Source organism: Trichomycterus rosablanca, chromosome 7 (genome assembly GCF_030014385.1).
Source record: "Trichomycterus rosablanca isolate fTriRos1 chromosome 7, fTriRos1.hap1, whole genome shotgun sequence".
Taxonomy (NCBI): Eukaryota; Metazoa; Chordata; class Actinopteri; order Siluriformes; family Trichomycteridae; genus Trichomycterus; species Trichomycterus rosablanca.
In genome coordinates, this window is record NC_085994.1 from 18,220,727 (window position 1) to 18,246,049 (window position 25,323).

The window sequence follows — 25,323 nt, forward strand, 5'->3', positions numbered from 1 at the left end:
AAGGAGTTACATTGTCAGAGTATGTAGCTCGATAGAACTTACAAAGCGCCGATACATTTCGAAATAGACCATTTAACAACAACGAATAATATTAGAGTAAACATGAGCTAAAACTCGTTGCATTATCTGTCTTAAAACCACATGTGCATTTCTAAAAATCCTGTAAACAAACCCTGAATATGTTACGAGGCTGAAGTTAGTTACTTATTCGCAGCTTCTGATTCGTTTGGTTACTTATTCGCAGCTTTTTATTTAGCGGCTGAAGTTGGCTCCTTATTCATAAAGGGAGCGTTCGCCATGGATATTTGCTGCACACTTTATATTTTACCGACATAAATCAACTAAATGAAGACGTGAACATAATTTTTTTGGCTGATTCTCATCGTGATATTGTCAATGTAAAAATGTGATTCAAATATAATTAAAATATTTACTCAATTCAATTCATTCTTTCAGGCTGCATTTCCACTGTAAGGAAAACCTATTTTTATTCAGAAGCATACTGGTGGCGTAATTCAAGTCGGGCCAGACAAATAACAAATCCATCATACAGAACTGGTCCCTCTCTGTAAGAAAAAGTTGATTTTAGACTGGCCCAAGTTAATTTTATACCTAAAATCTATAGCCAACATGGCACACTCAGCAATGGTGCACATGAAAATTGATTCAAAGGGGCAATTTCAGAAGCATACTGGTGGCATAATTCAAGTCGGGCCAGACAAATAACAATCCATTATACAGAACTGGTCCCTCTCTGTAAAAAAAAGTTGATTTTAGACTGGCCCAAGTTCATTTTATACCTAAAATCTATATCCAACATGGCACACTCAGCAATTGTGCACATGAAAATTGATTCAAAGGGGCAATTTCAGAAGCATACTGGTGGCATAATTCAAGTCGGGCCAGACAAATAACAAATTCATTATATAGAACTGGTCCCTCCCTGTAAGAAAAAGTTGATTTTAGCCTGGCCCAGGATCATTTTCTAACTAAAATCGAACTGGCAACATGGCACACTCAGCAATGGTGCACATGTAAATTTATTCAAAGAGAAAACAAATTAACCAAAAAGAAGAATTCTCTCCCTGTAAGCAATTTTTAAATTTTATTACTTGAGAGAACATGGCAATCATATTAAGAAGTTGCAATCTTTGCCACTGTCTTCTGGGGGCCCTTCACTATACAGCCTACTTGTTCATGTGACGAACGCAAGTCGCATATGCGTTAAACAGCTTTTAATGAGCAGAACCACGAACAAACACGGACTAGTGAACACTGACTAGCAGTAATTTAAAAATAGGCACAAATGTAGACCACAACAATAACCAGTACAAACAAACACAAACGGAAACCACCACAGTAAGTAGCAAAAGAAAAAACAGGATAGAGGAGTAGGCCTATTTGGACACACAGTTAAAGTGAACAGCGCTAACAACGGGGCGTGGCAACGAGGGCAACAGAGTGTAAACACACAGCACACGGTGACATACTGGCAGAAGAAAGCAAAAATATAAAGTCTTGTGCACTTTTAGACATTTCAAACAGTGTTGCCAGTAAGTTACTGTAGTTCAAATTTACAGTACCAGAACTGTATTTTACTTTTTCAGTAACTTGATCTTACTGTAATTGCATTTTACAGTAACATCACAGTAAAAACTTAGGTTAACTGTACAGTACTGTAATTATTTGTTAAATTCTTATTATTTAATTCAAATTTTAGAAACTGTAAATTATACTTATTTTAATTATATCTTACACAATACTACTATTTAATCCACACAGACACAATTGTTGCAAGATATCAAATTGTTAATTTAAAGCACTGCAAATGCTTAAAGCACTTCAACAAAAACACAGAATTTCCTTAAAAATATTCTTACTTTAATCCATGCAACTTTCAAAATGCATTTAAAACACATTTAAAATAACACAATGTACATTACTTAACATGTACAAAATTCATGTTAATTCATACATTTCAGATAATGTCAGCACAAATTTGTATTTTAACATAAACAATGTATTAAATATTTCACATTTGTTTCAACCTACAAAGAGAATTAAAAAAAATATTCCTCTGCACAAGATATCTGATTTGGAGGTATGAAATTAGTTGTCCTTCCTGAGAGAAAAGGGCTAGATCTGGCCAGATGCTGAAATAGGCTTTGAAAATACCAATGGAAATTGAGTTAAAGGAATACATTTTTGATGAATGGAATCACAATTGGCAGGTCAGTGTAAAACAAGATTTTTGTACAGGGAAAAACCTGATCGTGACGGACTTATTGTTTGTCTGTCTATGCATGAATAATGCCTTCAGTATAGCATTTAAACGTTTTTAAAATACAATCTTAAATTGCACTAGATGTAGCATGTTGCCAGTTAATTTGAATCAATTTTCATGTGCACCATTGCTGAGTGTGCCATGTTGGCAGTTAGATTTTAGGTATAAAATGAACTTGGGCCAGTCTAAAATCAACTTTTTCTTACAAAGAGGGACCAGTTCTGTATAATGGATTGTTATTTGTCTGGCCCGACTTGAATTATGCCACCAGTATGCTTCTGAAATTGCCCCTTTGAATCAATTTTCATGTGCACCATTGCTGAGTGTGCCATGTTGGCTATAGATTTTAGGTATAAAATGAACTTGGGCCAGTCTAAAATCAACTTTTTCTTACAGAGAAGGACCAGTTCTGTATGATGAATTTGTTATTTGTCTGGCCCGACTTGAATTATGCCACCAGTATGCTTCTGAAATTGCCCCTTTGAATCAATTTTCATGTGCACCATTGCTGAGTGTGCCATGTTGGCTATAGATTTTAGGTATAAAATGAACTTGGGCCAGTCTAAAATCAACTTTTTCTTACAGAGAGGGACCAGTTCTGTATAATGGATTGTTATTTGTCTGGCCCGACTTGAATTATGCCACCAGTATGCTTCTGAAATTGCCCCTTTGAATCAATTTTCATGTGCACCATTGCTGAGTGTGCCATGTTGGCTATAGATTTTAGGTATAAAATGAACTTGGGCCAGTCTAAAATCAACTTTTTCTTACAGAGAAGGACCAGTTCTGTATGATGAATTTGTTATTTGTCTGGCCCGACTTGAATTATGCCACCAGTATGCTTCTGAAATTGCCCCTTTGAATCAATTTTCATGTGCACAATTGCTGAGTGTGCCATGTTGGCAGTTAGATTTTAGGTATAAAATGAACTTGGGCCAGTCTAAAATCAACTTTTTCTTACAGAGAGGGACCAGTTCTGTATAATGGATTGTTATTTGTCTGGCCCGACTTGAATTATGCCACCAGTATGCTTCTGAAATTGCCCCTTTGAATCAATTTTCATGTGCACCATTGCTGAGTGTGCCATGTTGGCTATAGATTTTAGGTATAAAATGAACTTGGGCCAGTCTAAAATCAACTTTTTCTTACAGAGAAGGACCAGTTCTGTATGATGAATTTGTTATTTGTCTGGCCCGACTTGAATTATGCCACCAGTATGCTTCTGAAATTGCCCCTTTGAATCAATTTTCATGTGCACCATTGCTGAGTGTGCCATGTTGGCTATAGATTTTAGGTATAAAATGAACTTGGGCCAGTCTAAAATCAACTTTTTCTTACAGAGAGGGACCAGTTCTGTATAATGGATTGTTATTTGTCTGGCCCGACTTGAATTATGCCACCAGTATGCTTCTGAAATTGCCCCTTTGAATCAATTTTCATGTGCACCATTGCTGAGTGTGCCATGTTGGCTATAGATTTTAGGTATAAAATGAACTTGGGCCAGTCTAAAATCAACTTTTTCTTACAGAGAAGGACCAGTTCTGTATGATGAATTTGTTATTTGTCTGGCCCGACTTGAATTATGCCACCAGTATGCTTCTGAAATTGCCCCTTTGAATCAATTTTCATGTGCACAATTGCTGAGTGTGCCATGTTGGCAGTTAGATTTTAGGTATAAAATGAACTTGGGCCAGTCTAAAATCAACTTTTTCTTACAGAGAGGGACCAGTTCTGTATAATGGATTGTTATTTGTCTGGCCCGACTTGAATTATGCCACCAGTATGCTTCTGAAATTGCCCCTTTGAATCAATTTTCATGTGCACAATTGCTGAGTGTGCCATGTTGGCTATAGATTTTAGGTATAAAATGAACTTGGGCCAGTCTAAAATCAACTTTTTCTTACAGAGAGGGACCAGTTCTGTATAATGGATTGTTATTTGTCTGGCCCGACTTGAATTATGCCACCAGTATGCTTCTGAAATTGCCCCTTTGAATCAATTTTCATGTGCACCATTGCTGAGTGTGCCATGTTGGCTATAGATTTTAGGTATAAAATTAACTTGGGCCAGTCTAAAATCAACTTTTTCTTACAGAGAGGGACCAGTTCTGTATGATGGATTTGTTATTTGTCTGGCCCGACTTGAATTATGCCACCAGTATGCTTCTGAATAAAAATAGGTTTTCCTTACAGTGGAAATGCAGCCTGAAAGAATGAATTGAAAAAATATTTTACAAAGTAAATATTTTAATTATATTTGAATCACATTTTTACATTGACAATATCACGATGAGAATCAGCCAAAAAAATTATGTTCACGTCTTCATTTAGTTGATTTATGTCGGTAAAATATAAAGTGTGCAGCAAATATCCATGGCGAACGCTCCCTTTATGAATAAGGAACCAACTTCAGCCGCTAAATAAAAAGCTGCGAATAAGTAACCAAACGAATCGGAAGCCGCGAATAAGTAACTAACTTCAGCCTCGTGAATATGTTAATGATGTGTTTTTGTAACTTGTAAATCGTGTTTAGACCAGTGGAACACCGGAAGAGGGCGATACAAATCAAAATACGAAGAGTGAATTAAACAAACTACATGAAGGAGGAGGAAAAGATGTGGAGAGGTGAGGAGAGAATGGCCAAATCAGGAGGACTGAGGTGTGATCCGGGACACACAGGAAGTGAGGTGGAGGAAGGAAGTGAGATAGAGGTAGACGAAGCTGACGCGGAAAATGAGGGAAATACAAACCATGAAGAATGGAAGAAAGTGGGTCGGAAAAGTAAGAAAAGAAAACAAAGAGAGTCTGACGGAGAAAGAGGAGCAGAGGAAAACCAAACACCAGAGAGGAAAGTTATTCTGAGATTTCAAACCCCAGGCGCAGTAAATCCGTTGAAGATTAGCAACGCCATCTACAAACTAGTAGGAAAAGTAAAGTTTATTAAAACTTTGAGAGATGGGAACTTACTGATAATATGTAGAGATAGAGATCAGCAACATGGATTAATGAAATACAAGTCATTACTTGGAAAGGAAATTAAATCACAAATATGGTAAGATAGAGAGAGAGAGTCATGTGTGTAATATCAGGAGTATCAACAGAAATTACTGAAGAACAGATTAAGGAAAATGTTAGAGAAATAAGAGTAATAAGAGTGAAACGGTTTCCAATAACAAGAGATGGAATTAGAGGACCAAGCATGTCGAAATTGATGACCCTAGAGGAAAAGACTATACCTGAAAGAATTAGAATTGGGTATGTGAGTTATACAGTTAAACTGTATATCTCCCCTCCAACAAGATGTTTTAAATGTCAGCGATTTGGGCATATTGCAGCTGCTTGTAGGGGTAAACTTCGTTGTGCTAAATGCGGAGGAGAACACGAGTATGGGAAGTGTGAGGAAGGAACTAAAATTAAATGTTGTAACTGTGGAGAAGAGCATAGTGCTGCCTACAAAGGGTGTGATGCACATAAAAAAGCAGTTCAAGTTCAGAATGTGAAAGTTAAAGAAAAGGTCACATACGCTGAGGCAATTAGAAGGGTTAAGACAAATGAACACAACAATAGAACGCCAATAGTGATACCTCCCCCAACTAAAAATATTCAAAAGTGTTGTAGCATAACCAAAGATACCCTCGTAGTGGATAAAAGAAAGTTTATAGCATTTATGGTAGAAATAATTAATTGCTCTGCCCAAACAAGCACCCGTACAGAGAGGACCAAAATAATTGCAAAAGCAGCGGAAAAGTATTTAGAAATAGAAGAAATAACAGTAGAGAACATCAACGCAACATTAATAACAGGGATAACTGAATCGCAGTCAATAAATGGAGGAAATATAAATTAATGATGTTAAAAATTTTACAATGGAATGCTAGGAGTGTAATAGCGAATGGACAAGAATTAAAACAGTACATACAGAAGCAGTCAGTCAAACCCAATATTATCTGCATTCAGGAGACATGGCTTAAATCAACACTTGATTTTAATATGCAGGGATACATAGTAGTGCGTAAGGATAGAACATCTGCAATAGGCGGAGGAGTAATCACTTTTATACAATGCGGTGTTAACTACAGAATCATCAACAGTAATGAAAAAGATGAAGTGGTAATAGTTGAGATCTGGGTTCACAAAACAAAAATAAAAGTAATTAATCTATACAATCCTTGCCAAACGTTAACAAAAGAAATGTTGGAAAATATATGTGACGTGGATAAAGGCAAGATTATAATATGTGGAGATTTTAATGCACACAACTCACTGTGGGGCAGCATTAAAACAGACAGAAATGGACACGTTGTAGAGGAATTTATGGATGATAACCAGTTGGTGTGTTTAAATGATGGAAGAAGCACTAGGTACGACGTAACTCACGGTTCAGAATCAGCGATAGATCTCACGATTGTGTCACAGCAAATAGCAGGTTCCTGCACATGGAAAGTCAATAGAGAAAATACAATAGGTAGTGATCACTATCCTATATGGATAGAAGTAAGGAAACAGAGTATAAGGCTAGAAGAAAACTGGAGACCAAGATGGAAAATGAGAGAGGCCAATTGGGGGATGTATAGTTTTAAAGCAAGCAATAAATTAAACGAATGTATGGGAAATATGGGTGAAGATATTGAGGAATTAAACAACAGGATTAAAAACATAATACATGAAGCAGCAAAAGAAACAATAGGAAAAAACAAGCGGAATAAGGAAAAAGAAAATGGTACCGTGGTGGTCTGACGAATGTAGAAAGGCTGTTAAAAGCAGGAAAAAAGCCCTCAAAATCATTAAAAATAATCACACATTTGACAACTTAATAGGATATAAAAAAGCACAAGCTAAAGCAAAAAGAGTTATAAAAGAGGCTAAAAGGAAGTACTGGAGAGAATTTTGTGGCAACATCGGAACAGAGATACAAGTTAATGACATATGGGGAATGATTAGGAAAATGGGAGGCATAAGAAGGGACATCACAATACCTATTTTAAAAAATAACAACTTAGAAGCAATAACAAGTAGAGAAAAAGCCGAAATGCTAGCAAAAGCATTTGTAAGAGTACACAGCTCAAAAAACCTATCCATGCAAGAAATAAACAAAAGAAACAGGATCATAGAAGAAAATAAAGAGGCACTGGGAATGAAGCAAATAGGAGAAAACATATTAGACAAAAAATTCACACTTTTTGAATTAAAAAGAGCATTGATAGGCATCAAAAATACCTCACCAGGGAGAGATGAAATCTGCTACAAAATGATTGAAGAGTTATCGGATGTAGCTAAAAATGTAATATTGATGCTATATAATAAAATTTGGGAGCAAGGAAAATTGCCCACTGACTGGAAACATGCAGTGATAGTGCCCGTAGGGAAATCAGGGAAAGACAAATCAGAGGTCAAAAGCTATAGGCCTATAGCCTTAACATCTAATCTATGTAAACTGATGGAAAGAATGATAACCAAAAGACTATTGTACAGACTAGAAAGTAGAGGATTGATATCACCCTATCAGAGTGGTTTTCGTAATGGAAGAACAACAATGGACCCAGTGATTTGCCTAGAGAATGAAGTACGGAAAGCAACATTTTTTGATATAGAGAAAGCGTATGATATGCTTTGGAAAGAAGGCCTTTTAATGAAACTGAATAGAATGGAAATTGGGGGTAAAATGTTTAATTGGATAAAGGACTTTCTAGAAAACAGAACAATCGAGGTCAGGGTAGGTGTGGAGTCATCAAGAACATTCACAATAGAAAATGGTACCCCACAAGGAAGTGTATGCAGCTCAACATTATTTAATATTATGATTAACGACATCTTTGATGGAGTGGATCAAAGGGTAAGCAGAGCGTTATATGCAGATGATGGGGCATTATGGGTAAGGGGTCGGAACATCGATAACCTACAGTATAGAATGCAATCAGCAATAAGACAGGTTGAAAAATGGTCATTTGAATGGGGATTTCATCTCTCAGTCGAAAAAACACAAAACATCTGTTTCACGAAAAAAAGGGTTAGACCTACAATAGACCTAAAGTTATATGGACAAACACTAAAGCAGGTCAGTGAAATTAGGTATCTAGGAGTGTGGTTCGACTCTAAGCTCACTTTTAAAACTCATGTACAAAAAGTAATTGATAAATGTAAGAAGGCCATCAATCTACTGAAATGTCTATCAGGGTACAACTGGGGGGCAACAGGTCTCTCATTGAAAAGAATTTACATAGCAGTGATTCGATCAAAGCTTGATTATGGAAGTACAGTATATAAATCAGCAGCAAAATCTACAATAGCTGAACTAGATAGGGTGCAGGCCAAAGCTCTCAGACTGTGTTGTGGAGCATTTCGAACTTCCCCTATCCCATCTTTACAAATAGAAGCAGGAGAGATGCCGTTAAGTCTCAGGAGGCTAAAGCTCTCTCTTGCATACTGGGTTAACTTGAAAGGACATGAAAGTTCACATCCCACAAAACAAGTTTTAAAAGAATGCTGGGAGTAGTTTTGGATGGTATGGTGATAAAGAAGCAGAGAATATGGGAATTAGAAATATACAGTGCAATAAAACCGTTACCATGAGCACAATCCCGCCGTGGCTTTTCGTATATCCGGCAGTCAACCTAGAAATAAAAAATATAATCAAGACTAGAGGTCATCAAAACATTCAACAGTACCTTCATGAAACATATAATGAAGTAGTACAAATATTCACAGATGCGTCTAAGAGCCAACAGGTAAAACGGGCGTGGCAGTTTACATACCCAAATACAACAGAACAATAAAAAAGAGAACCACAGATCACATCTCAATATTCACTGCAGAGATGATGGCCATTATATTAGCACTACACTGGGTAGAAGAAGCTAAACCACATAAAACAGTAATTTGCTCAGACTCAATGTCCGCTCTAACAAGCATACAAACCGGTAAATCCACAAGTAGACAAGATTTGGTTGATGAAGCACATCAGATGATTTACATAATAAATCAACAAAATGTACAGTTACAGTTCACCTGGATTCCAGCACACATAGGTATTGAGGGAAATGAAAGGGTAGATAAGCTGGCAAAAGAAGCAACACAATCAGAACAGGTAGAAGTACAGATCCCACTAAGTAAATTAGAATTTAAAACAATAATTAAAGAAGGTATTCAAAAAGTATGGCAGGAAAAATGGAGTAAAGAAGGAAAAGGGAGACACTTGTATAATATCCAGCAAAAGGTAACAAATAGGAAAAACATCTCATTCTCACGGCAGGAGGAAACATGGATTACTAGACTAAGAATAGGGCACACAGGTTTAAACAGCGGCCTATACATTTTAGGAAAACACGACACTGGGATGTGCCCATACTGTAATGAGGTAGAAACTGTAAAACATGTATTACTTATATGCAGATATTATTCCAAAGAAAGAGAAGAATTAAAGAAGGCAATAAAGAAACCGTTAACACTGAATAACTTATTAAATCTAGAAACAGAATCCACAAGCAAAGCGGTCATGAAATTCCTTAAAGAAACTCAAATCACAAGGAGACTATAAATCTTATTGTTTCTTTATTAACATGAAGTCCTAAAGTGATCACACATCAGTCCAGTGGATGGCGGTAATGCACAGAGAATGCAAACTGCCAATAAAAATCACAGAAGAAGAAGAAGAAGAAGAAGAACAAACTACATATCCCAAAATTCCACGCGAAAAAAAAAATAGGAAGAGCGGAGTCCAAACTTGCTCAGACTGGATCAGCACTGGGTTCTTCTGTATAATTAAAGCGTGCGAGCATTAAACAGAAGTAGAGATGCTGGTTCGGGTGATAGTTACCGGTCGGTATGGACTCTGTAAGCGAGGGTCAGGTTCATTACTCCAGACCGCAATGCTGTATAGAAGAACCGGGCTGCAGGAGAGACACGCGTCCACTGAGGTACTGCGGTGAAAACTTGTACAAGCTGAATGAAGAGAGTAAACAGGTTCTTTACTGTTCGGCTGTGACTAGCTGGACCTGATGCACATTTATAGGCTGTTAGACAGGCTGTTCTTTTGTAATTCGATGAAAGACATGTGGAATTCTGGTTTTTGGAATAAAAGTGGCAGATATTGGAATTTTTGTTTTTGTTATAAAATATACTTCCAGTGCATATACCTCATTTTAATTAATACTCAGTTTCTGACTTTGTATTTTGGCATATAAGCTGCAAAGTACACTGCCTGGCCAAAAAAAAGGTCACACACTAATATTTCATTGGACCGCCTTTAGCTTTGATTATGGCACGCATTCGCTGTGGCATCGTTTCCACAAGCTTCTGCAACGTCACAACATTTATTTCTGTCCAGAGTTGCATTAATTTTTCCCAAAGATCTTGTATTGATGATGGGAGATTTGGACCACTGCGCAAAGTCTTCTCCAGCACATCCCAAAAATTCTCAATAGGACTCTGTGGTGGCCAATCCATGTGTGAAAATGATGTCTCATGCTCCCTGAACCACTCTTTCACAATTCGAGCCCGATGAATCCTGGCATTGTCATCTTGGAATATGCCCGTGCCATCAGGGAAGAAAAAATCCATTGATGGAATAACCTGGTCGTTCAGTATATTCAGGTAGTCAGCTGACCTCATTCTTTGGGCACATAACGTTGCTGAACCTAGACCTGACCAACTGCAGCAACCCCAGATCATAGCACTGCCCCCACAGGCTTGTACGGTACGCACTAGGCATGATGGGTGCATCACTTCGGCCGCCTCTCTTCTTACCCTGATGCGCCCATCACTCTGGAACAGGGTAAATCTGAACTCATCAGACCACATGACCTTCTTCCATTGCTCCAGAGTCCAATCTTTATGCTTCCTAGCAAATTGAAGCCGTTTTTGCCGGTTAGCCTCACTGACAAGTGGTTTTCTTAAAACTACACAGCTGTTTAGTCCCAATCCCTTGAGTTCCCTTTGCATTGTGTATGGAAATACTCTTACTTTCACTATTAAACATTTCCCTGAGTTCTACTGGAGTCTTTCTACCATTTGATTTCACCAAACGTTTAAGTGATCGCCAATCACGATCATTCAAGATTTTTTTCTGACCACATTCCTTCCTCGAAGATGATGTTTCCCCACTGTCCTTCCACTTTTTAATAATGCGTTGGACAGTTCTTAATCCGATTTTAGTAGTTTCAGCAATCTCCTTAGATGTTTTCTCTGCTTGACGATGCCAATAATTTGACCCTTCTGAAACAGATTAACATCTTTTCCACGACCACAGGAGTCTTTCAACATGGTTGTTTAACAAATGAGAAGCTACTCACTGCATCAGTTAGGGTTAAATAACTTGTTGCCAACTGAAACATAATCACCTATGCAGATCCCCTTTGACACGTGTGCAGTAGCCAACCACTTCTTTTCACCTACACAAGGCAGGTTCATATGGAGATCCGTATTGTGCACAGAGGGTCGCGCATCGATCTCCATTGTTCCCTCTCTCGGCAGGTGCCATTGATCGGTCAGCAAAGGTCATAACTGCTTGTTATGAGGAATCCCTCCAGCCCTTCTTTCCCTAGACAAGACAATTATTGTCCATATAGGTGACCAGCCAGCCGATAGCACCGCCCAGTCAATGTCTTTCTTTCTATATCTTTAAAAAATATATATTATTTCTTAATTGGACTGAAACAAATGCATACAGTCAGGTAAAAGTGGAGCTGATGTCACAAATAAAAACATGTCTTTTATCAAGGTATTCAAATGTAATTTAAAATTATGAGGTTAGAATACTAGAATAATATAATATGTTATTTGTGCTATACAGTTAAGATTGTTTTTGTGACCTGTGTCCAGTTTTTGGGTTGCACTGGATCCACCGCACACCTGGCCAGGATAAAGTGATTATGAAACAGACTAATGAATATGCAGTAAATAGCTTTCTGGAGCTGTGAGGCAGCAGAATTACACAGCAAAGTGCAACTCAATGTCATAGTGCTTTTACAATACTTACCATACATATCATAGTGTTTATTTTTATATATGCAGCATTTTTTTCTAACAGTAACAGAAGCACTGCTATGTTTAAAGAGATTAAAATCTATGTTTCATTGTTGTATTTTTTTCTTTTAAATTCAATTAATAAGTGTTTGAGTTTTGAAGAGCTTTTAGGTTGATTACACATGTTCTAATAAATCATTAAGTGCCAGTTGTAGAGCTCAAAGTTCAGTGTTGAGTACTACTGTATTAACTTGTGGCTTTTCTCACTGTGTTCTCTAACACTATGCTTGGAATAGTATTAGCATGTGTTCAATATACTGTACAGTGGTTATAGGAAGTCTACACATTCCTGTTACATTGTCAGGTTTTTGTGATATAAAACGTACAATAATGTGGTAGCATAAATATGAACACGCTTGAACTAATATTTTATTGAAGCACCTTTGGATTTTATGACAGCTTTCAGTCTATTTGGGGTAGGAGTCTATCAGCATGGCACATCTTAACTGGGCAATCTTTGCCCACTCTTTTTTTGCAAAGATGATGTCAGTTTGCAAGGGCATATTTAGGTCATCCCACAATTTTTCAATTGGATTTAGGTCTGAGCTCTGGCTGGGACATTCCAAAATGTTGATTTTCTGGTGAAGCCAATCTTTTGTTGATATGGAAGTATGCTTTGGGTCAGTGTTGTGCTGAAGGGTGAAATTCCTCTTCATCCTCTTCTTTAGCTTTTTAGCAGAGGCCTGACGGTTTTGTGCCTAAACTGACTGGTGATTGGTTCAGATTTCCTCCAATTTGACTTAAACCCTAGTTCCAGCCAAAGAACAACAGCCTCAAACGATAATGCTCCGACCACCATGCTTCACTGTGGGAATGATGTTCTTTCGGTGATGTGCAATGCTGTCTTTATGCCAAAAATACCCTTTGGAATTGTGGTCAAAAAGTTCAACCTTTGTCTCAGCAGACCATAACACATTTCCCACATGCTTTTGGTAGACCTGATGTAGGTTTTTAACACTACCCCACATTCCAAACATAGAAAGAATATGGGTGTCACATGTAGTACACAACCAGCACATGCCAGACACTCCTGCAGCTCCTTTATTGTTGGTGGCCCCTTGGCATTTTGCCAGAGCAGTTCTTTTTATCAGTTTTAGAGGGGCTTCCAGTTTGTAGGTAATGTCATTGTTGATGACCATCTTCATTGTGTTCCATGGCATACAAAATGCCAGTTTGTACTCTGATTCCTGCCAACCCTCCAAAATCTTGTTAGGTGTATTGGCTACTCGTAATAGCCCCAAGGTGAGAATGAGTGCAAGTGTAAATACGTGTAGTGAGATATAATGTCTAAGAGGGTTCAGAACTATAAAAGGTCTGCTGTACTGTGTAGTAAATTGTGTAGTGCATAATTATGTGATATATTGCACAAATAATACTGCAATTTTTAAATAGCAGTTTTCTAAAGAAATACAGGAATACATTTTTATATTTTACCTTAATATATCAGATTAAATAAAGCGAATGTACATGTAATGTGTGATGAAACATTATTGTCCGTTCTTCTCGTTTCATGTCTGCAGGCGTCTCTGAAGCGGACTCCTCTCTATGAGTTTCACAAAGCTCATGGAGGAAAGATGGTGGAGTTTGCTGGATGGAGCATGCCTGTGCAATACACCGACAGCCACATCAACTCTCACCTGCACACACGTCAGCATTGTTCTATCTTCGACGTCAGCCACATGCTACAGGTCTTTGAGTCTATCAGTCAGTGTGTAAAAACTTACTGTATTAAATTAGATTAGAGCCATTATCAGATTTTAAGAATTCTTGGCAAGTAGATTGACTGGCTGATAGTAGAGATGGGACGATCGATCGGCTATGAATCGGTATCGGCCGATTTTTAATCAAAATATGCTATCGGCGATCGGCGATATTTCCTAAAAGTAGCCGATCCGATCGTGTGATATATAAAGATCACGTTAAGTTAACAGCTCAGTGGATTGATCCAGACTTTGAGCTACGACGCGCCAACCATCACATCACCATTCATCAACCATCCTACAGAAACCACAGTGAAAGCTCTTCATGACCTAAAATAACATCATTAACGTTGTGCATCATACATACCATGTAATTTTGCTGATTGTAATATTTACTTTAAAAAGATAATTCAACCCGGTCACATCTGAGTCGATTCTATCAGCACGTTATATAAACTCCTGGTTCACTTTGGTAAATCGTAAGCGGTTCTTACTTGTGATGTAGATGAGAACAGAAAACGTTACAGAGCCAATCAGAGGCAAAAGTTTATTCATTACCAAATTCGTTAGTTCAGGATCATCTGCTGAACTTTTAGGGTAATCAGAACTTTTAGCTCCACAGACGGAACGAGTCTGACTCGGTGACCGCTCTGTGGTAATAGCGGTTTAATTAAGCTTTTTAATGAAGCTTTTTAATGTAAGAAAGTCACACAATGTTCTGTAGTAGCTGGTGTTTATTTAAAACCACAGCATTTATTAATAACAGTAAAAACGGAGAGAGAAACTTACGCGTCACGTTCGACTCCTGAATCAGAATCATTTAAAGCGACACTGTGAACAAAGCGTTTTTTTTTAAAGAAACACACACGCTGTTGCTTTCGGTTTATCTTCACTGTGAGGCTCTTTTTAAGTTTTTTTCAGACTAAACTGGATAACATTAAACCTGTGTGTGTGTGTGTGGTCAGTTAGACTAATAAGATATGTCTCCTGTGGGTGAAAAAAATAATTGTTTGGTTACTTTATTATTTACTGCTGATTTTGCGCTAAAAATTGCATGTCAACGCCCCCCCAAACCCCCCGATCGAAATCGAATATCGTCCGATTGCCCTGAAAAGAGATCGGAGATCGCAATCGGTGCCAAAAACCCCGATCGTCCCATCTCTAGCTGATAGGTTGCTTGACCACTTAAATGCAGCCTGCCTGCTACTGGAATGTGTAGAATCAGATTTACTCCCTTTAGCCATTCATTCAAAATAAATGAATCCATTTACTGACTTACTTATTTAGACTATTGAGTGTTTTTTTATTGCCAGTTTACTTACATGCATTTAACCTTATTGATTAGGTAATTGGCAAAATGACAAATTTAAAAGAATTATCCTGTCACTTATTGATTATCCTGATGGTTATTTTAGATGTAATGTTTTAGTTACAAGAGTTAAATGTTAAATTTCAACCTTCTAACATTACACTTGGTTTGTTCTATGAGCTGAGATCTAAGTACATTTTATTACTTGCAGACCAAAGTGCATGGGAAGGACAGAGTAAAGTTCATCGAGTCATTGATTGTTGGAGATGTAGCAGAACTGAAGGACAATCAGGTAATTAATACACTGAAACACACAACTAGTTTAGCTGTATGTGTACACTGAGTAGTTTTACTTGTTATTGTATAAATGTGTGGGTGTGTGTGTTAACATACATTTTATTTCATTGCAGACAGCATGGCAGTATAGAAGTTAGCAGACTGTTCAGTTAGAATATAGAATAAGTAATAGAATATCTCATTTATTTAGATAACAACCTTTGTACTCCTGTCTGCAGTATAAATTATTTATAATTCTGGCCATATAGTGTTATTATCTTGGGAAAAGCAATTCAGATCTTATATTTTTTGACTTTGTCATTGTAAAAATACATTACATTATTGAATTCCCAGAGAACAAGCACATACAAGTTCAGTTTCTATAAAAGATCATAAATCTTGTGTTTGCCTCCGGGGATCCAAGCAACTTCACAGGCATCACAGGCAAACATTGGTCTCTGATCTGTGTTTTTAGGGCATGCTGTCTCTGTTCACCAATGATAAAGGAGGAATCATGGATGACCTGATTGTTACTAAGACAGATCAGGGTTATCTGTACGTGGTGTCCAATGCTGGCTGTGCAGACAAAGACTCGGCTCACATGGAGGTAAGAGCCAGAGAGAACAAACGAGAAAATACATTTACACCTGCTTGATTGTGCAGCAGTTAAACTACTAATGAAGCTTTTTTTAAATTCTGCCCTCTTAAATGCTGCCTTTGTATACTGCTGCCTTACTGACTTAGGTTGTTCTTACACTTGGCTGGAATACTCAGGTCCATATCCAGAATCGATTCCAGCACTTGTTTGGAAAAGAACATCATTACTGCAGGATTTGGTTTACACAGACACAGTCCTTCCGTATCCTGGCTCACTAATGTAACTGGACACATTATAAAGAGTCAAAGTGGGGTGTTTTTCTTTACCTCAATACTTGATCATTTCTTTTTCTTGACCCCCCCCACATTTTATCCCCTAATCTAATTGTATCCAATTACCCTGATTGCGTTACGCTTCACCTCTACCGATACAACCCCCCACTGCTGACTGAGGAGCTTTGCAACTGACACACACCCCCTCCGACACGTGTGCAGTACCGACTGCCTCTTTTCACCTGCATGAGGCGAGTTTATATGCGAATCAGCCTTGTGCACAGAGATCCTCAACCTGATCAGCATTATTCCTCAACTCTGTGGAGGCGCCGTCAATCAGCCAGCAGAGGTCGTAATTGCACCAGTTATGAGGAACCTTGGTCTGGCTTACCCACCCTGTGAACAACAGATTTGTTGTTTTTTTTTTAGAAAATCCGAAGGTAATCTCAATCTGAGTATTTAATCCTGATTTAATTATGTAAATATTCAAATCACCAGATCACATATAGCTAACACGGTCCCAAATAACATACATAAGGCTGCACAATAATTCATTAAAAACTTTAAAAATACACCATCAGTTGAGTTTTGGAAATGCAAATAAGACAAACCAAACTCGTCTTGAGTTATTAATCTGGTTAACTGACAGATTCTGCTTTCTAATATGGACCCAAAGTGTTTGACTCTGGTTGTTATGTCATTGTTTTTCTCTGTAGGCCAAACTGCAGGAATTTAAAGCTGCAGGTCATGATGCTGATTTTGAGTATTTGGAGGAAAGTCTGATCGCATTACAGGGTGAGAGCAGTCACACATTATGCATGTGCTCAAGCAGGCATTGATTAAATAAAAGAATGTAAGTCTGTGGAATTGTGTTTGTGTGTTGCTATTTGTCTGTATGGTCTGTGTTCATGTAGGTCCATCAATGGCACAAGTGCTACAGGAAGGTGTCTGTGATGACCTCAGAAAGCTGCCTTTTATGACCAGTGTTTTAACCTCAGTGTTTGGCATCCAGGGCTGCAGAGTCACTCGCTGTGGTTACACTGGAGAGGATGGTGTTGAGGTGTGTGTTTGGATCAATTCAGTTTAATTGAATAGAGGATAACAGCATGAACCACACTAGTTAACTATAAGACAACAATCCTTAAGTAAAGGAATGTGAAAGTCGGGCTGAATGCTAATGTCTGTGGATCTTATGATGGATGGATGGATGGATGGATGGATGGATGGATACTTTATTTATCCCGAGGGAAATGATTGGAGATTATTTTCCTGGAGCTTAGGGACTCACCACAAACACTGCTCATGCAGCCCAGTATGGACCATGACATACTAGCATTTTCCACAATTCACAGCCAACTTGTATCCCAGTGGTGATTTCTCCATTTGGTTTTGTTAGTTAAAAGAACTACATTACACAAAAAACCCAGAAATATAACAAAGTATGTAAACTTCCTGAATGCTACAGGAAGTGTTTCCTAACAGCTGCAATCAGACTATTCAATCATTTATAAGAATACCTAAAATTATTGTATGCTATGCATACACCGACTACTGTTTACATGTATATATATTTTGCTGTGATTCGTATAGCTGTATTTTTACTTTGTCAGTGGAGATTGTTTGTCTAATATGAGCTGAAATTTCTATCTATCCATCCATCCATCCATCCATCCATCTAATAAGTCCTGAATCATTCAATAAGCTATGGTGTCCTCTCAAATACTGCAACTTATTTATTTATTAGAAACAGTGCACATGCTGTTGTTTACATGCATCAAACATTTTGTAACAACTTGTGTATTTCATTTCTTTTTTTTTTTAGAATTTGTATTTGTGTGTGTATCTCTTTGTTACATTGTATTTTCCACAAAAGAATCTGTCCTTGAATGTTCCTGCTTTATTAAAGGTTTAAAGTGTGCCCATTTGCTAATTCTTGTTTAGTCAAAACGCCCTTTTTTAGATTTCAGTTCCACGTGGAAGTGTGGTCGCATTGACTGAAAAACTGATGACCAATAGTGAGGTAAAACTGGCTGGACTTGGTGCGAGAGACAGCCTCAGGCTGGAGGCAGGACTCTGTCTATACGGCAACGACATTGATGAGACCACGACACCTGTGGAAGCAACTCTTGTCTGGACGATTGGTACAGTAAAGTTTTGTATGTGCATGGCATGCTTGGATTAATATATTAATTACAATTATGTCATAGGTAAGCGTCGGCGACAGGCAAAGGATTTTCCTGGAGCTGATATCGTCATTCCACAGATAAAAGCAAAAACACAAAGGAAGAGGGTGGGACTGATCTCAACTGGCCCTCCAGTCAGACAGCACACCCCCATACTCAGCCCAGATGGCAAAGTTATAGGTAAAACAAACACACACAGGGTTGTCTCAAGTGACGTTTGGATGGTTATACAGAAACTCCATTTAAATAATAACCCATAATAATAATAATAATAAAGATAAGCTAGGGCAGGTGGAATGTCTTTATTTGTTACACATACATAAACAAATATGGACCAAACTGCACTAATATGTCAACTCCTAAATACGGGAAAATTATAGAAGTCCCCTGATTTTAACCCCATTGTAAATCTGTGGGCTAAGCAGAGGAGCGTCTGAGGAACACATATTGATAATCCAATTTAATACAGCTTAATAATTACATTTATTCATGTGACTATTGCTACAGGTAGTTAATCTATTAGTTTAAAGAAATCTTTGTATGTCAACATTATTGCATGAATCAAAGTAGTGTGAACACATTTTTACATTATTTTATTTTTATATTATTCATATATACACTGATCAGCCATAACATTAAAACCACCTCCTTGTTTCTACACTCACTGTCCATTTTATCAGCTTCACTTACCATATAGAAGCACTCTGTAGTTCTACAATTACTGACTGTAGTCCATCTGTTTCTCTGCATACTTTTTAGCCTACTTTCACCCTGTTCTTCAGTGGCCAGGACCACCACAAAGCAGGTATTCCAGATGGTGGATGATTCTCAGCACTGCAGTGACAATGACATGGTGGTGGTGTGTTAGTGTGTGTTGTGCTGGTATGAGTGGATCAGACACAGCAGCGCTGCTGGAGTTTTTACATACTGTGTCCACTCACTGTCCACTCAATTAGACACCGTTACCTAGTTGGTCCACCTTGTAGATGTAAAGTCAGAGACGATCTCTCATCTATTGCTGCTGTTTGAGTTGGTCATCTTCTAGACCTTCATCAGTGGTCACAGGACGCTGCCCACAGGGCGCTGTTGGCTGAGAATTTTTGGTTGGTGGACTATTCTCTGTCCAGCAGTGACAGTGAGGTGTTTAAAAACTCCATCAGCGCTGCTGTGTCTGATCCACTCATACCAGCACAACACACACTAACACACCACCACCATGTCAGTGTCACTGCAGTGCTAAAAATACCTACTCTGTAGTGGTCCTGAGAGAGTCCTGACCATTGAAGAACGGCATGAAAGGAGGCTAACAAAGCATGCAGAGAAACAGATAGACTGCAGTCAGTAATTGTAGACCTACAAAGTGCTTCTATATAGTAAATGAAGTTGATGAAATGGACAGTGAGTGTAGAAACAAGGACACAATTTTTTTTTTTTTTGGCTGTTGTTATCGTTAAAAAAAGATAGAGGTAGGTCTATCTAATTACATTTGGCTTTGAAATCAGATGTCCAACAATCTTATGGTCAGGTGTCCAAGTACTTTTGACCATATAGTGTACATTTACAGTTTCGTGCAAAAGTTTGGGCATCTCTGGTCAAAATTCCTATTTGGTTTATTTTTGCACAATCACTGTTTATTTTCAACATTTTAGGCTCCATCTTAGGAAAGCATATAGAATTGGTTTTTCCAATGTTTTCACAAAAAGTTTTGTGAAGAAATGCTGTAGTTGTGTTTTGTAGAGTACATTGTATTTTAATGGTTTGTATGTTTACACTGGTAGGAACAAATGTATATATATATTTAGACAGGCTACAGATAAATGAATAGTTGACACATTTCAAAAGCTTGTTGTCATGCATCTCTCTAATTCTCTTATCACTTCCTTTCTTCAGGCGAAGTCACCAGTGGCTGTCCCTCTCCTTGTCTCAAAAAGAACGTCGCAATGGGTTATGTGGAGACGAGCTTTAGCAAAGTCGAAACACCAATTCAAGTAGAGGTTAGAAAGAAGATGGTACCAGCAGTGATCAGCAAAATGCCGTTCGTTCCCACAAACTATTTCACTGGACGCTAAAGCTACTATGAACTGATTTAACTGTTCAGTATTACAAGCTGATTTATTAGCCAATTAGTCAGGGATCAATTTATTTCTTACATTTTAAACAAATGTAGTCATGCTGTATGTCACCATAATAACAGTAGCACACACTACATTAAATAGTGTGTAAGTTAGTTGTGTTTGTCAGCAGTCGAGGGTAAAGGGCCTTGAACCAGCAAATTTCTGATAACTAGTCCAGTACCTTAACCACTAAGCTACCACTCCCCTAAAGCTACTAATGCTACTAGTAAAACATTAATATGAAAGATGTAGTAGGATGTGACTGTGCCAAGGGTCTTGTAACAAAGGACTGACCGATGGTAATTGTTTGTATACATATCAGTGTTTTTTGACATTAATTAATTTTAACCTTGTCAATAATTTCAATTTTATTTCTACTGAGAAAATAAAGTTTTATTATTTCCAAACTCTTCTAAACTGTAAAACCAAACAAATAGACCAAAATTTGTCAACTCTGTACTGTAATATTTTTATTATTGTTGCATCAGGTTTATTGTAGAATACTGATAACATAGAAAATAATTTAATAAAGGTAATATTTGTATTTAACATTAATATGCTTGTCAGCATTGATGTGATGTTTTATTTGTTAATGCATGTTAATTTGCACAACATACATTTTTTTTGTGTTGGGAATTTCCTGATGTAAATATGATTGTTTGGGTGGGTACTTAGTTTGCACACTTTACAAACATTGTGGTTACATTTAGTCAGTCAGAAACGCATTTTATTGTTTTAAGAAATACCCAAATAACACACTACAATTAATATTTTTAAACTTTTACCCTTTAATACCTAAGAAAAAACTGATTTAATCCATGACAATAATAACATTGGAATACACAGCATAGCAAAAACCTCAATAGCATTGCAAATATTTAACCTTTTTTAAACTTCAATAGCTTTTAAAATATGCTTCCAATTACTCCAAAACAAACTATGTTTTACATGAGAAAAAAAACAACTTTTTCATCCATAACTTCAATAGCATTTAAAGTATTCAGCATATCAATAGCATTGTATTGTATCAAGTGTAACCCACATTACACACTACAACTCTTACACTTACAATTTTATCCTGTTTTACATGAGAAAAAAAACATTTTTTTCATCCACAACTTCAATAGCATTTAAAGTATTCAGCATATCAATAGCATTTAAAATTTTAAGCAAATTAAAACTTCAATACCTTTTAAAATATGCATCCAATTGCTCAAAAACAAACTATATTGTATCAAGTGTAACACACATTACACACTACAACTCTTAAACTGACAATTTTATCCTGTATTGCATGATAAATAAACAGATTTCTATTCATAACTTCAATAGCATTTAAAGTATTCAGCATATCAATAGCATTTAAAATTTTCAGCATATTAAAACTTCAATACCTTTTAAAATATGCATCCAATTGCTCCAAAACAAACTATATTGTATCAGGTGTAACACACATTACACACTACAACTCTTACACTGACAATTTTATTCTGTATATTAGTCAAGTCAAGTCAACTTTATTTATATAGCGCTTTTTACAATAGACATTGTCACAAAGCAACTTTACAAAATCCATGACCAATAGATACAAAAACCCCTGTTGAGCAAGCCGAGGGCGACTGTGGCAAGGAAAAACTCCCTGAAAATTACAGGAAGAAACCTTGAGAGGAACCAGACTCAGCAGGGCCCATCCTTCTTGGGTGGTCTGGAGGATACTTTAAATAAATACATAATTTACACAAAGCATCTAAACACAGAATTAAATGAACTAAAAGTTATAACTGGTAATAAATAGATAAATAATCTTCAATAAAGTCTGTAGTGATTTCTTGTCATTCTTGGTGGAAATTACTCCAGACCCGTCATATCCGGCAGGAACAGTGTCGTCGCCACGGCAGTCTCGACTTTAATCCTTAACCTTGGCATGTAAACAGGTTCCCACCAGAATGCTCTTGGAGTAAAACAACAGAGAATGTAGTTAATAATGTGCAATGCTAGTTGAGTAAAACAGTTTTACAGAGAGTTTTAGACTCCGGCAGCCCTAATTATTACAGCATAACTAAAAGGGAGAGCAAGCAGGTAACAAGGTCATGAAGGCTTTCACAGGACATCAGCGCCCATCTCCCCACCGTCATCAAACCTGAGTGATCGGATAAGAGAGGCAGAACGACAGCAACCCAACATCCCTGATCACCACAAGTTTCTATGACCAAGAACCCCCAAGCTCTGCTCCTTTGTCTATATTACTCAAAAGCTTGAGAAAATAAATATGTTTTCAGTCTAGACTTAAACATTGAGACTGTGTCCGAATCCCAAATAGAGGCAGGAAGATTATTCCAAAGTTGTGGAGCTTTGTAAGAAAATGCTCTTCCACCAGCTGTGGTCTTTTTAATTTTAGGAACTATAAGTAACCCTGCATCTTGTGGACGCGCTGGGCTGTAGTGATTAATAAGTTCACTCAGATACTGTGGAGCCAGACCATGTAGCGCTTTATAGGTTAGTAAAAGTATTTTGTATGCAATGCGGAATTTAACTGGCAGCCAGTGTAGAGATGATAGAACAGGAGTAATATGATCAAATTTTCTAGTTCTAGTTAGCACTCGAGCTGCTGCATTTTGAACTAACTGGAGTTTGTTTATGGATCTACCAGAGCATCCAGTTAGAAGAGCATTACAATAATCTAACCGAGAAGTTATAAACGCATGGATCAGTTTTTCGGCGTCATTAGCAGATAGTATATTTCTTATTTTAGAGATATTACGCAAATGATAGAAAGCAACTCTAGTAATATTATTAATTATTTTTTTTTTTTTTTTTTTTTTTTAGTAACTTCTTTTAAAATAAGATTAACATTATCTGTAGTTATGTTAAAAGTTTGTTAAAGTAACATTTAAAAATGTTTTTGGGTATGTTCTTTAACTTGTATTAAATGTCTTGAGAATATTAAGAAAACTGACAATAAACTTACAAAATAGCGTTGAAGGAACGTAAGGAAACGTTCACAGGACCTTATTTAAAATGTTTTTAGAACATTCTAAGACAACATTCCCAGAACGTTAAATTATGGTTGCAAACGAGGTTTAGGTAACGTTCTATGAACGTTTTCACAACTTTAAAAAAAAACGTTCTGAGAACATCAAGAAAACTGGACAAAATAACGTTGAGGGAACATTCCAATGCAACGTTCCCACAACCAAAATGGAACTTTTGGGGAACGTTCTCAGAACGTAATTTCGTTAGCTTGGGGTGTCTACTATGATTTTTAATTTGTGAGTAGTAAGGATTGTGGTGAAGGTCTCTCGTCTTAAATGTGACTAGCAAAAGGTTTTATTGTCATTATTATTATAAGTATTATTAACATTATTAGTCGACCATATGGGTAATGTTTCTGCAGATTATCCTGTCTTTGGTTTGAGTGTTTGAGGCATGTTAATTATTGCTCTAATTGTATCCATCCATCTTGTTGCTGAATATCTCTTATCTTTTATGTTCAACTATTCAAGAATAATGGTCTTTTTATAATAAATTGTTTAAATACAATGTTTTTCAAAACAGGTTTGACTCCATCAAGGATCCATTTGTTTGTTCTTTGCCTTCCTAGGTAGACAAAATGTATGCTTGTGTTGCATGCTTATGTTTAAAATCTTACCTTCTCAGGACTCCTTCTTAATTGTCAACGCGCAATTTATTTTGGAGTATATTCTTTTCTGTCCCATGTGTCACTTTTCAAAGCTAGATGTAAGACGCTTATTTAAATAATCGAATCGTGGAATCAACTCTCTCAAATTCTAATACCTAGAGTCAAAATATGAATCGACTCCACAGTTTCGGGAATCGAACAGTCCGAGTTTTTTACTCTACTCTAATTAAACGCACAGTAGTGAACACTACGCAATAACCAAAACACTTCCAAACAGCTGATTGTCGCGTAGGATTGTGGGAGCTGCGTTGGGTCGTACTGTGCCGAGGCTTCGGAGCGTGTGTCGAGAAATCTAGGAAGTCTTTCGTGAAGCGCGTATCGAGGCTTGCTTCTTTAAGAACAAGTGACGTCACGGATGACGTGTGAAGCCTCGCCGGTTCAGGAAGTGGTTCGAGTACTGGCGCGATTTATGTGAAAGGGTTTTTTCCCAAGTCCAAGCACAGTGGAAAAAATACTGTTTCTAAATAAAAATGAATAAAGTCCATCTCACCAGTATTCACAAACACAATCCTATAAAAACACCACTAAAATTTAAACATGAATAGACCTATATTACTTTTTCCCACTTAACAAAAATCATATATGAAATCATGAATGAATGGATGGATGGATGGATGTATTAACCACACAAAATCATATTAAGATGTTTTTATTTCTATTCTTGGCAGTGATTATTCCCATGTTAACACTTGCATGGGAGGCAGGGGTCATCACATCAGTTGAAATGACAATAATAGTTTTGACCAGTAGGGGGGTTTGTGTGCAAATGAAGCCTCGAGAAATGAACCTTTTCTCGAACCAATTTGATGGAAAAGCGTCAAGGCTTCACGAGGCTTCATCAGCCCATCACTTACCTTAAAGCCGTATG

The 25,323-nt window shown here is 37.2% G+C and overlaps 1 protein-coding gene across 3 annotated transcripts; it reads left to right on the top strand.

Annotated features, from left to right (window-relative positions):
* The first annotated feature begins 4,831 nt into the window (after positions 1–4,831).
* Positions 4,832–21,310, top strand: amt (aminomethyltransferase). Of its 3 annotated transcripts, none has more exons than XM_062998460.1 (9): positions 4,832–5,213; positions 13,824–13,991; positions 15,524–15,604; positions 16,064–16,195; positions 17,175–17,253; positions 17,373–17,518; positions 18,419–18,599; positions 18,666–18,821; positions 20,532–21,310. In XM_062998460.1, exons 1-9 carry the CDS (start codon positions 4,881–4,883, stop codon positions 20,708–20,710), a joined length of 1,455 nt encoding a protein of 484 aa, XP_062854530.1. In that variant the 5' UTR covers positions 4,832–4,880; the 3' UTR covers positions 20,711–21,310. The 3 variants fall into 3 exon arrangements, with proteins under 3 accessions (XP_062854530.1, XP_062854532.1, XP_062854531.1); XM_062998462.1 differs by lacking the exon at positions 4,832–5,213 and adding an exon at positions 5,318–5,335; XM_062998461.1 differs by lacking the exon at positions 4,832–5,213 and adding an exon at positions 9,976–10,196.
* The last annotated feature ends 4,013 nt before the right edge of the window (positions 21,311–25,323 follow it).

Excerpts from the sequence above, each read along its gene's own strand:
- amt (XM_062998460.1), top strand. The coding sequence starts at position 4,881 with ATGAAGGAGGAGGAAAAGATGTGGAGAGGTGAGGAGAGAATGGCCAAA. Across the intron at positions 13,992-15,523 it reads ACGTCAGCCACATGCTACAG|ACCAAAGTGCATGGGAAGGA; the intron begins GTCTTTGAGTCT and ends TATTACTTGCAG. Across the intron at positions 17,254-17,372 it reads AAGTCTGATCGCATTACAGG|GTCCATCAATGGCACAAGTG; the intron begins GTGAGAGCAGTC and ends GTGTTCATGTAG.